We start from the raw sequence: 13444 nt of genomic DNA, 5'->3' as shown, positions 1-13444 counted from the left end.
CTTGGAGCATTCTTGAATTCGGAGTTCAATTCCATTCTGTAAAGAGTCTCTGTACTCCACGGAATACATGGTGCTCTGGTGTCCTCCCATAGTCCAAAGATGTATCAGGTGTGGTAATTGATCATTGTAAATTGTCCTGGGATTAGGTTAGGGCAAATCAGGGTTGTGGGGTTGCTGGGCAGCATGGCTTAAAGGGCTGGAAGGGCTTACTCCACAATGTATCACTAAATAAATAGACAAACAAACTTTTAAAGAGCAAAAACTAATCAAGAAAATAGCCAGGATTCCCTTTGTTATTTGCGACACTGCTGCTTAATTGGGGCAGGCGAGTCTCGCTGAACTGTTTCTAACCAGTGTCAGTTGCGTGTGTTTCTATTCAAAAAGCAGTGCTATTGTCACTGACGGTTGGTAAGGAATAAACAGTAAGTCAATTCAGAATTGTTTTGTTCACTGTGGTTTCAAGCTTTCAATCTTGGAAATGCCAGAAACAGTCAGGAGTGAAAATGAACCAATTTCACTACTTCATCAAGTTAGGAACCACAAAAAATTTGGAGGTATTGACAATCATTTTCAATGTTACAATTAAAATGAAGATTTGGAGGTTGCAATCATCCCGACAGTGTTATGTGAAGGCAGTTCATTATCTGCACTAGGTTTCTAGTGCTGATTATGTTCATTTACAGTCAAAAGAACATAGCATGAGTGAATTCCTCCATTGATAAGTATTAGAAACTAATATACAGTTTTATAGTACTGTAGTAGTACAGGTAGTTTTATAATTTTTTTCTGTAATTTATTACATAACTTGTTACTCAGTTTACCTTTATTATACTTTTTTAACTATGGGGCAGCCACTTAAATGTACTGGTCCCGATGTGACTCAATTAACCAGAATCCACTGTATAGCAAAACATTAAGATTATTAAATATATGAAGAGAAAATGATTATATTTCTCCTTTGCAGAAGCTACATTTTTGCCTGTTTCCAAAGAAACTGGATGCATCCAAGTTGATGATGTGATTGCTGCTATTGGGCCAAGCACTTGCCTTATTTCTATTATGCTCGCTAACAATGAAACAGGAGTTCTCATGGTAATTATTTTATTAATTTTGGTTTGGGAATGTTGATCTCACTAGGAAACATAGTTTTTATTATCCAAAACAGTCCTGAGAATGGAGTGATGGGCTGCATTCCTGAACCATTAATAGAGTTTGTATTGCTTAGTCTGTCTCTATGGAGGATACTAAAGAGACCACAAAGTTCATGCAGTAACAAGCTGCTGAAGTACAGGTCATGAGTAGGTTTCCCCCTTGAAGAAACTTTGCTAACAGGTTGGCTATTATGACTAAAACAGAAGAGTGGAAAAATTGAGTGGAAAAGCAAATTGTGCAGAAGATATGAAGAGTCTGCAGAGAGATATAGATAGGTTAAGTGAGTGGGCAAGGGTCTGGCAGATGGAATACAATGCTGGTAAATGTGAGGTCATCAACTTTGGAAAGGAAAATGGAAGAGCAGATTATTATGTAAATGGTAAAAAATCGCAGCATGCTGCTGTGCAGAGGGACTTGGGAGTGCTTATGCTGAATCACAAAAGGTTGCTTTGCAGGTGCAGCAGGTTATTAAGAAGACAAATGGGTGTTGGCCTTCATTGCTAGAGGGTTTGAATTTAAGAGCAGGGAAGTTAAGCTGCAACTGTACAGGGTACAGGTGAGGCCCCACTCGGATTACTGCGTGCAGTTCTGGTCTCCTTACCTGAAGAAGAATATACTGGCTTTGGAGGCGGTACAGGGGACGTTCGCCAAGTTGATTCCAAAAATGAGGGGACTATGAGGAGAGATTGAGTCACCTGGGACTGTACTCACTGGAATTCGGAAGAATCAGAGAAGATCTTACAGAAACATATAAAATTATGAAAGGGATAGATAAGATAGAGGCAGGAAAATTGTTTCCACTGATAGGTAAGACTAGAACCAGGAGGCATACCCTCAAGATTCGGGGTAAAAGATTTGGGGCAGAGATGAGGAGGAACTGCTTTTCCCAGAGGATGGTAAATCTGTGAAAATCTCTGCCGAATGCAGCAGTGAAGGCTACCACAAGGTTGCATAGATTTTTGCATAGTAGGGGAATTAAGGGTTATGAGGAAGAGGCAGGTAAGTGCAGATGAGTTCGTGGGCAGATCAGCCACGATCTTATTGAATGGTGGAGCAGGCCAGATGGCCGACTCCTGCTCCTATTTCTTATGTTCTAAGAGGTTGGGTATCTTTGGGTATGTAGTACCCAAATGAGAAACAGTCTGACTTTTTATTTGTAAGTTTTCAAAAATTTGATGACATGGGTTCTAAATTGTGCATATAGATGAGGGCTGGAGCTAACAAGCAGGGAAAACTGAATGATGCAACGACCTATTAGGTAGAATTGTGTGGCTGACTCTACATAACAGGTCAGGCTGCATGCAATAAGGGAGTGGTACAGGCATAGAAGGCAAATTAAATCTGAAATTATCAAGAGAGATTACAGATGTTTATAGCGCTGATGAAAGACTAACCTAAAATAATAATTTTTCCACAGATGTTTCTGATTTGCTAGGATTTCAGGATTTTTGACTTCATTTTATATTTGCAGCATCTGTGAGATTTGATCTTTGTTATCGCAGCCTGACAATTTTATAATTGCTTTTATTGCTGTTCTTCAGGTCAAAACTTCCTGTGCTGTTGTCTGTCTTGCTGTAATTCTACATTCAATTATTGGAAAATTTATATTTCACATAAAAGCAGAGAATGCTGGAAATACAGTAGAGATAGTATTGTTGACAGTGAAGAAAGTTATCTGAGTTCAAAGTAAATTTATTATCAAAGTATATATGTGTCACCATATACTACACTAAGATTTTTTCTTGCAGGCATTCATAGTAAATACAAAGAAATACAACAGAGTCAATGATTTAATAAGAACTTCAGTAGCAACTTTTTTTACACAAAGGATGGTGTGTTGTGTGTGTGAATGAATGAATGATCTGCCAGAGGAAGTGTTTGAGGCAAGTACATTAACAGCATATTAAAAGACAGTTGAACAGGTACATGGATAGGAAAGGTTTAGAAGGATATGGGAAAACATGCGCAAATGGGACTAGTTTGCATAGGAATCTTGGTTGGCACAGACCAATTGAGCCAAAGGGCCCGTTCCTTTGTTGTGTGACTATGACTCAAAACAACAGCTTATGCAGCATGCAAGCAGAGAGAGAGTTTGAATTTCCAGTCGGTGATCTACCGGAATCAGGAAAGTATTTACTTGCACGTGATTTCAGATTTATTTTGTCATCTTCAACCTAAAACATTAACTGTTTATTTCAGTGTTTACGCATCTGCAGTTTTCAAATTTTTTCCCACCCTCCATTGCAATTTATACATCTTACCTTAACTCTTACCTTTTCCTGCTCCTTCAGCCAATCTACCACCTCTTTCCAACCAATCTGCCATCCCATTCACCTCCTGACCAGTCTCTCACAACCACCTTACTTCCCAACCTGTCTCCTCTCCCCTGTCAATTCCTTATATCTGCTTCCCTCACACAATTGACAACCTGACCCATCTACCCCCTCCCCTCCACTGCTGTTACTCCTGACCCGTTACCTCCCAACCCATCTCCCGCTCCTGTAACGACATCCTCTCCTCACTTACTTCCCCATCTGAGTCAAACCAATATGCTTTGGGCCATCAAAAACATGTCACTTTTCTTTAGTTGTTTAATGGCACTGATTAAAAACTTCATTTGACTCATGTTTTATTGTTTGGTGACCTGGTGTTTTCAGCTCTGCACAGCAGCACCTTCCTGAAATTATTGTTAGCAGAAGTCATGTAAGATTCTGGCCTTGATTTTGTTTTTGCGTTATCTTTTGTTTCAGCCAGTTGCAGAGCTGTGTCAACGAGTTAAGATCGTAAATCACCAGAGAGGCAAGGTAGCACCCAAGATTCTGCTACATACAGATGCAGCCCAGGCACTTGGCAAACTGCCAGTAGATGTGCAAGATCTCGGTGTGGATTACCTTACAATCGTAGGACACAAGGTAAAATACCATTCTTGAAGTTTCTGTGGTTTCTATGTTTTTCTATGGTTTCTGTCGTTTTTCTATGGTTGCTATGTGTGCAGGTCACTGGAACTAAGCAGAGAATGGTTCAGCACAGCCAAGAAGGGCCAAAAGGCCTGTTTCTGTGCTGTAGTTTTTCTATGGTTTCTAATGGAAATCAAAAATAAAACTGAGGATGTAGGAAATGTAAAACAAAATGCTGGAAATGCTCAGTGAGTCAGGGTCCATCTGTGGGAAGGGAAACAAAGTAAACTTTGCAGATCAGAGACTGCTTTGTCAGAATTGAAAGCAGGCAAAAGAAACTTCGGAAGTTGCAGGGAGACTAGCTATCTATGCTTGGTGATCTGTCTGAGCTCATTTACCGTTCAGTCACATCATGGCTGTTCCCTATCTTAGCTATTTACCTTTCCTTTATACCTAAAAGTACTATCCATATTTCAAAGAAAAGAATTACAAATTTTCACTATCATTTTGTAAAACAAAATTCTGAGTGAATGTGAAAGAGATGTGGGGAATAGGTGTGTGCAGTGTGATAGTTCTTTCAGCTGATAACCAGATTCCTTGTACTTGATTAACAGAGTTACTACCTGAACTGGCTTGGCTTAATTTGCTAGTGTTGCCATCATTGCAACTTTGCATGGGATTGATACCATCCGCTGCTTACTTTGCCTGTCTGTATCATGCCTATGTGCTACACATACAGTATGTACTACCCAATTTGCCATGTCAAATGAAGCACTAAAAATATGTATTTGCAATCCAAATTGGGAGCTGATCCACACGCATAATTCCAAATAAAAGGCTGCCGTGCTACCATTTTCATGATCCCATTATGTAAAACAAAATGGCATATTCTAAGTGGTTACAGATGAATTGAACCATAAATCAAAGTATTCTGAGTGCATAACGTGCAAAGCATGTACAATTAAGTATTGTTTCCTTGTTGAAGATTCGTATTCCCGTTGTCTCCTATAGTTTTATGGCCCTCGCATTGGAGCCCTGTATGTTCTAGGGCCAGGCACGAGCTCACCAGTGAATGCCATGTTCTTTGGCGGAGGTCAAGAAAGGAAGTTCAGACCAGGGTAAGTTCTTGGAAAAAGTTTAGTGATACTTGTTCCTTTTCCAATTGTATAATTTATCTGTTAAGTTTTATCTATACAGGTGTCCCCTGCTTTTCGAACGTTCGCTTTACGAAACCTCACTGTTACGAAAGACCTACATTAGTTCCCTGTTCTCACTAACAGAAGGTGTTTTCACTGTTACGAGAAAAGACCGCGCGGAAAAAGCAGCGCGCCCCAAGCAGCCGCTCCTCCCCCGGATTCGGAACGGCATTCTCGCCAGCATTGCTTAAACACGTGCCTGTGAGCAGCCGTTAGCAAGATGAGTTCTAAGGTATCAGAAAAGCCTGAAAGAGCTCGTAAGGGTCTTACACTTAGCGTAAAACTAGATATAATTTAGGGTTTCGATCGTGGTGAACGAAATAAGGACAAAGTGAGTTTGGCTTGTGGAAGTTGACGAAGATGATGTTGAAGAGGTTTGGCATCCCATGACCAAGGACTAATAGATGAAAAGCTGATGTAATTGGAAGAAGAAAGGATAGCAATCAAAACCGAAATCGAAAGCGAACGGACCAAAAGTGAAGTCGTCCAGGAACTGAACGTGAAGCAACTGCGTGAGATTTTCACTGCAATGGTAAAGTGCGAATTTAATTTTGAAAGGGTACGTCGGTTTAGGGCATATTTGCAGGATGGTTTGAGTCCTTACAAAGAACTGTATGATCTAAAAATGCGCGAGGCTAAGCAGTCAAGCAAGCCTTCCACATCAGCCACAGCAGACGACGAACATCGACCTTCGACATCAAAGCAGGCGGACATAGAAGAAGATGACCTGCCTGCCCTGATGGAAACAGACGATGAGATGACACCCCAGTGTCCCACCACCACAACCCCCGGGCCGCGGACAGATACCGATCCGCGAAGAATGTAGCGGTAGCCAGGACACACCCAACACATCTTTAAGAAAAAAAGCCGAAATAAACCAGCTAATTAATTAGGTGCCGCCTGGCATGTAAATGTCGGCCCAGATCAGAGGCAATTGCCGATTGCATCATCTCTGATCTGGGCCAACATTTACGTGTCGGGTGGCACCTAATTAATTAGCTTGTTTGTTTTGGCTTTTTTCTTAAAGATGTGCTGGGTGCATCCTGGCTACCGCTGGACCCCTGCATGCTCCGTGGATCGGTATCAGTCGGCTGCCCGGAGGGTGGGGGCCACTGCACCACCCCATCCTCCGACGACTCAGCCTAGCACACGATCATCAGTGTGTTCGGCACTGTCCTAATTCCGGTAAGTGATACTACACTGTACGTACATTATTTCTACTTTATATCAGCTGTGTATTTTTACATGTTATTTTACATGTATGATTTGGCAGCTTTATAGCTTAAAGGTTACTGGAGAGCGCTTGCGCCGTGTTTCTGCTGAGAGCGCTTGCGTGAGATTTTCACTACAGAGAACAGTGCAGCAATGATTGTGGAAAAGTATTTCTACTTTATATAGGCTGTGTATTCATCATATTGTTCCTGCTTTTACTATATGTTACTGTTATTTTAGGTTTTATGTGTTATTTGGCATGATTTGGTAGGTTATTTTTGGGTCTGCGAACGCTCACAAATTTTTCCCATATCAATTAATGGTAATTGCTTCTTCGCTTTACGACATTCCGGCTTACGAACCATTTCATAGGAACGCTGTACCTTCGGATGGCGGGGGAAACCTGTAGACTTAAAAAGGTGCAAAATACCAGATTTCCAGATTCTTCAAGAGCAGATAGCTTGCTGTTTGTTTTAATTTTATTTGTGACAGAGTTGGAAAACTTTCAGTAATGTATATGCACAAAGAATGTTGTAGAAATAGAAAGAAAGCTTAGATTATTAATTCAATATTTGACTTTGGCTTATTGCCTATCATCCACTGGTTGAGGTCAAACAAGCCATTCATTGCTCTCTTAAATTCTGGAGAAGCCTCTGGGAAGGACAGAATCCCCACGGAGATTTTCAATTCAATGGCTCCAGTTGCACTAAGGGTTTTCCATACCAATCTGAGGAGTATCTGGGAAAATGAAGGCATGCCCAATGAATTCAGAGATGTTTTGATCATACCTGTCTTCAAGAACAAAGGCAGCAATACTGAATATGGTAACTATCGCAGCATCTTGCTGCTGTTGATCACCCACGTCATTTTCAACTGCCTAATTACCACCATGTCAGAGGTGAACCTGACCAAAACACAGTGTGGGTTCTGCCCTGGAAGGAGCACCATCAATATGATGTTCACACTCCATCAGGTTCAAGAAAATTGTATCAAGCAGAACTTGGATCTGTATGTTGTTTTTGTAGGTTTTACCAAAGCCTTTGACAAGGTTAACAAGGAAGTGTTGTGGACAATCTTGTCAAAGTTGGGATGCCCACATAAGTTCATCAGTCTTACTTGCCTCTTCCTCGATGATATGATTGGCCTTGCCCTTTCAAATGGGGAAAAGTCAGAACTGTTCAATATCCCAAATGGTGTGAAGCAAGGGTTTGTGCTGGCCCTTATGCTGTTCAACCTCTTTGTCACATGCGTGCTCAATCACGTGGCCTGGGACCATGAACACGGGGTGTGCTTACAGTACAGACTTGGTGGTTCATTGTTTTACCTGCTTCATCTAAAATCCAAATCTAAGACAGTTAAAAGAGTCATCCTTGAAGCACTCTATGCGAACGACTGTAGCCCGCACAGAGTCTGATCTGCTACTGGTTATTAACAGGTTTGCAGAAGCCTCGTGTCTCTTTGGCTCATTATCACTCTGGTCAAAACAAAGACCTTGTTTTGGCCTGTACCAGGATCTGCTGCTGTTGCCACCTTCCATCAGTATTGAAGGCACAGCACTGAGGATTGCAAAAGAATTTAAATACCTTGGCAGTGTCACCTCCAGCACCTGCAATCACATGTGCTAAGTCAGCACAAATCCAGATGTCCACTGAGATCAACTTGTACAAAGCTGTTGTCCTCAATCGTCTCCTGTATGGTTGTGAAACGTGGATCATATACAAAATCTGGAAGTCGGTACACTTCCACATGCACAGCCTGAGATCCATTTTAGGTTATGTTAGGTAACGTTACCAAGAGGTAATGTTGCAGCTATATAGGACCCTGGTCAGACCCCACTTGGAGTACTGTGCGCAATTCCAGTCGCTTCACTACAGGAAGGATGGGGACACCATAGAAATGGTGCAGAGGAGATTTACAAGGATGTTGCCTGGATTGGGGAGCATGCCTTATGAGAATAGATTGAGTGAACTCTGGCTCTTCTCCTTGGAGCGACGGAGGATGAGAGGTGACCTGATAGAGGTGTACAAGATAATGAGAGGCATTGATCATGTGAATAGTCAGCGGCTTTTCCCCAGGGCTAAAATGGCTAGCACGAGAGGGGATAATTTTAAGGTGCTTGGGAAGCAGGTATAGAGGAGATGACAGGGGTAACTTTTTTACGCAGAGAATGGTAAGTGCGTGGAATGGGCTGCCAGCGGCAATGGTGGAGGCGGAAGCCATACGGTCTTTTAAGAGACTCCTGGATGGCTACATGGAGCTTAGAAAAATAGAGGGCTATGGGTAAAGCCTAGGTAGTTCTAAGGTAGGGACATATTCGGCACAGCTTTGTGGGCTGAAGGGCCTGTATTGTGCTGTAGGTTTTCTATGTTTCTATGTATCCATTGTCGTGACTGTATCACAAATCTAGAAGTCCTCAACATGGTAAAAACTACTGGTTTTTGAAGCCATAATCCTGAAAGCATAACTTCTCTGGACCAGGCATGTGCATAAGCATGAAGGACTCCAGACTCCCTAAACAGCTACTCTATGGCCAGTTATCACAGGGCAGCAGAAACCATGGTAGACCTCGTATGCGATATAAAAACTGTGTAAAAGCTGGCATTACTCATAGTGGGCTTGCTCACTGGCTTATGGAACCTAGGACATGAGATAGAACTAGTTGGCATGCCTTGTTTAAATTTGTTCACAGCACTTAACTTAGAAGATCGTGTCATGCAGACCTGGAGACCTCCCGGCAGAAGAGGAAAGCAGCAGCAACAGCCGTGCCTACAGAATCAGGACAACTTGCTTGTCTCCACTGTGCTGTTGTCTATGCTGTTCAAGAGTTGGTCTCGATAATCACCTCCAAACACACATCTGATGAGATACACGAACACAATCACCATCATCAACATCAACAAACAATCAACACTGTTTTCTACTTAATAATGTTAAGCATTTGAAGTATCTTCTGCACATGAGAGGTTTGACAGGAATGCAAGTTGTTGATTGCACTTCCTGGGACAGTCATAGAAGCATCAGCCTGCATAGTGCCTTGAAGATTTAATTAGAACATAGATCATAGAACAGGAGCAGGCATCTTGACACACGATATTGTGCTGAACTAATTAAATTAGAAATCAAATGTTCAACTAAAGTAATCCCTTCTTCCTACAAAATGGTATAAAATTATTGTATGGTTCCTTTAGTAAATTAAAATGGACTGTTGACCTCACAATCCACTTCGTTATGCCTTATTGTTTACCTGCAATTTTTCTGTGACTGTTACACTTTATTCTGAATTTTGTTATTGTTTTACCTTATTCTACCTCAGTGCACAGTGTAATGACTTGATCTGTGTCAATGGTATGCAAGACAAGCTTTTCACTGCATCTTGGTACATATGACAATAATAAACCAATTGCAATTCCATTTCCAATTTCTCATTCCAACACATGTCCTCTAATCCAGGCAGCATCCTGGTAAACCTCTTCTTCACCGTCTTCAAAGCCTCAATATCCTTCCTATAGTGGGGGTGACCAGAACAGAATACAGTATTCCAGGTGCTGCCTAACTGGAGTTTTAAAAAGCTGCAACATAACTTCCCATTCCATATGCCTTCTTTACCACCCTATCAATCTATGTAGCTACATTCACAGAGCTATGGATTTGGACCTCAAGATCTCTCTACATATCAATACTGTTAAGGATCTTGCTATTAACAGTGTACTGTCACTTTACTTTTGATTTTGCAAAGTGCAGCACTTCACGTTTAGGCAGGTTAAAGTATCATCTTCTATTTCTCCACCCATATCTGCAACTCATCTGTACCCTGGTGTATCCTTTGGTAGTTTTCTACTCTATTCCAAATACCACGAAGCATTGTATCATTTGCAAACTTACTAACACAACCATCTATATTTTCCTCCAGATTTTTATTTATTTATACACACACACACACACACACACACACACACACACACACACACACACCACATTAATAGCAAAGATCTCAGTATGGATCTCTGCGGAACACCATGAGTTGCAGGCCACCAACTAGAATAAGTCCCATTGATCCCTACCCTATGTCTTTTATTAGTAAACCAACTCTGAACCCAAACAGCCAATTCCCCATGAATCCCATGCAGCCTAATCTTCTGGATGAGCCTCCCTTGAGGGATCTTACTAAAATCCATGTAGGCAATGTCCACAGCTCTGTCTTCATCAATCACCTTCATTGCCTTGAAAAAGCATGTCAGACATGACTTGTTCTACACAAAGCCATGCTGACTGTCATAATTGAGCCATGATTTTCCAAATCCCTAAGGATCCTATTCTGGAAATGTACTTTATGTGTAGTATCAAAATGGAACCCGTATTGTACCAGAGTGCTTTGCTAATTGCGTTTGTGCAACATTACACCGATGGGCCTTGAGTATATACAAGCTGCAGAAAAACAAGTGGATTCAGTTACTAAATGAATGCCATGTACAGTAATTAAGTAGACTTACAGAACACACCCTGTCCTTGAACTGGTGCATTTGTGTATAAATAAGTGACTACGCTGTTTGTTTTCTTGAAGCTACCACCGGCTCTTGTGCAGCAGTGCCTTCCTTTATGGCAAGTAAAATAAACACGCTTATGATTGATCCACTCTGAATTAATTGTTGTTTGTTATAAGACATAGCTATCCATTGATGTGCTACTTGCCAGTTCTCCAAGACCTTTCCTGTGGCTAGAGAGGACATGAAGATATTGGTGAAGGCCCTGCCAATCTCATTTCTTGCCTCTCTCAATAACCTGGAATATTTCCCACCAGGCCCTGAGGACCTATCCACTTTAATGTTCTTTAAGAGACCCTACACTAACCATTTCTCTATATTGAAATGCCTTAGCAAATTAGCTGTTCCACACTGACCTCTTCTTCCCCCCCCACACCCCGCAATCCTCGACACCCTCCTTCTTGCTAAACACTTACGCAAGTACTGATTAAAGATCTAACCCACATCTTCCCCTTCCAAGCATATGTTCCCTCCTTTATCTTATAACTTGCTCCCTAGTTATCCCCTTGGTCTTCATGTATATCATTTCTAATTAAATAAGTATAGGACAGACTTAGAATTCTCATCATTTCTCTTCAGATTGGTTTAGAATCAATTGCATGCATTTAAAGAATGGTAATAATACATTAATTTTTCATCTTATACTCACAATTTGTATTTTCATACCTTTCAGTACAGAGAACACACCAATGATCGCAGGACTTGGGAAGGTAAATAACATATTAAGGCTTGTTCTGATTGTATGAAATAGAATAGGCAGCCAGTACCCAATTTAGTTTAAAGGTTTGAATTTATGATGGGAATTGAAAGTCTATTGAAATTTGTGCAAGACCTGTATGACCACGGCTGGCTTTTCTTTGAGTTACACTAAACTTGCTTTTACCAGTTAACAAATAATGCTCTTTGCAGTTGGAACTTTAAACTTAATTTATTGGTGTCAGATCAAGCTCCAGTTTGCCCAAGAAAATGCTTCCTGGTTTGGGATAGAGCAATGTCAAATCAAGTCCTCTTAAATGATCTGAGTGACAGTGAGTTAATTAGGCTGACTTTAAAAAAACAAATAATGAAACTTTAGCTGTACAAATCTGAGACGAAACAGAAAATACTGGTGAAATTCGGCACGAAAGGCAGCATCTGTGGGAAGGTTCAGCTAGACGTTTCATCAAAACTAGGAAATTTTAGAGAAAAAAAAGCTGTAAAGAAGGCAAGTAGGATAAAGACAGAGATTGGGAGAACCATGAGAGCTTGTTGACACCAGTTGATGTTGCCTGGATGATGGTGAAGATGAATTCTTGATGGCAGCTAAACAATATGGAGGAATTGTAAACAAAAGGAGAATAGAAGAGAAAAACAAATAAAATTGTGCAGGAAATGTGGGTTACGATACAGCAGTTGCTGAAAAGGAGAACTATGCGAAACCCTAGCAACTAGGCAATATTTGTGGAGGGAGAGAGAGAAACTGAGTTATATGAGAGTGGTTTGGTATTAAATATCAAAAAATTGCAAATTTTGGAAATTTGAAACAAAACACCTGAAAACTTGAGCAAAATGGATATCATCTAAATCATGCAGGTCATCCATCCTGGCTTCAGAACTCATACCTGAACATATCCCAGTACCACTTCAGATTCTAACCAAGTATCCACAGACTTCCCTGCTACCATGAAACGATCTGGAATATAAAATTTTCTCTTTCCATAGTCGCTAAATCACCTGACAAGTTTTTCTAGCATTTTCTGTTTTTATTTCATATTTCCAACATTGTAGATTTTTGGTTTTAGTTTATGTAAATTATAAAATCCATAAGCATTATGCTCCTGTATATGGACACTGCTTACATTATAATAATTCCTGCCTTACTGTTTAAATGGGCAATTGTAACAAAGAGAGAAAAGTAACATGATAACATTTGTCTTCATCCTCACTTTCCTGACCTGTTTCCCCAGGCTGCCGAGCTGGTTGTTAAGAAGCTGGAGGTGTATGCCAGTCACATGAAGGAAATAAGAGATTACCTGGAAGCAAACCTGATGGTATGTATAACTGTATTTAGTAATGGAAGATTAATTTGGATGATTAATGTGAGATGTTATTTGATTAGTATAGCATGCTTGGAAATCATTGTTCATTTCACAAAACTAAAGCAATGGATACTTTTATTCTCTCATCATGTGCAGAAGTACTGTAGGAAAATCTGTGACTTGGGTGTTTGTGGTAGTGTCTACGAGGACTGAGTTCAAGACCAAAAATTACTATTAAATATTATAAGACTATTTTATTCAATGTTTAAATACTGTAACATGGGTTCTACAAAAACATAAGTATCCATCCTCTAACTGTTAGACAATTGTTCAGATTGCTGTGAGATGTGGACCTTGGTTTCAACACACAAAATCCACCCATGCTCTAAATAAGTCCATTATTATACTGTTTCCTCACGGTCCCAGAA

At 40.6% G+C, this 13444-nt stretch overlaps 1 protein-coding gene across 3 annotated transcripts in view; it reads left to right on the top strand.

Annotated features, from left to right (window-relative positions):
• Nucleotides 1-13444, top strand: part of scly (selenocysteine lyase) — a 53241-nt gene that overhangs the window by 22036 nt on the left and 17761 nt on the right. For all 3 annotated transcript variants that reach the window (XM_072255720.1, XM_072255719.1, XM_072255718.1), the window contains 5 exons: nucleotides 965-1092; nucleotides 3903-4064; nucleotides 5061-5167; nucleotides 11672-11708; nucleotides 12945-13028. In XM_072255720.1, coding sequence (XP_072111821.1) covers nucleotides 965-1092; nucleotides 3903-4064; nucleotides 5061-5167; nucleotides 11672-11708; nucleotides 12945-13028 — 518 coding nt within the window. The remainder of the gene's footprint in view (nucleotides 1-964; nucleotides 1093-3902; nucleotides 4065-5060; nucleotides 5168-11671; nucleotides 11709-12944; nucleotides 13029-13444) is intronic.

Source organism: Mobula birostris, chromosome 4, assembly GCF_030028105.1.
Source record: "Mobula birostris isolate sMobBir1 chromosome 4, sMobBir1.hap1, whole genome shotgun sequence".
NCBI lineage: Eukaryota > Metazoa > Chordata > Chondrichthyes > Myliobatiformes > Myliobatidae > Mobula > Mobula birostris.
Note: the sequence above shows the minus strand (reverse complement) of the source record. Positions and strands in the feature narration are given on the sequence as shown.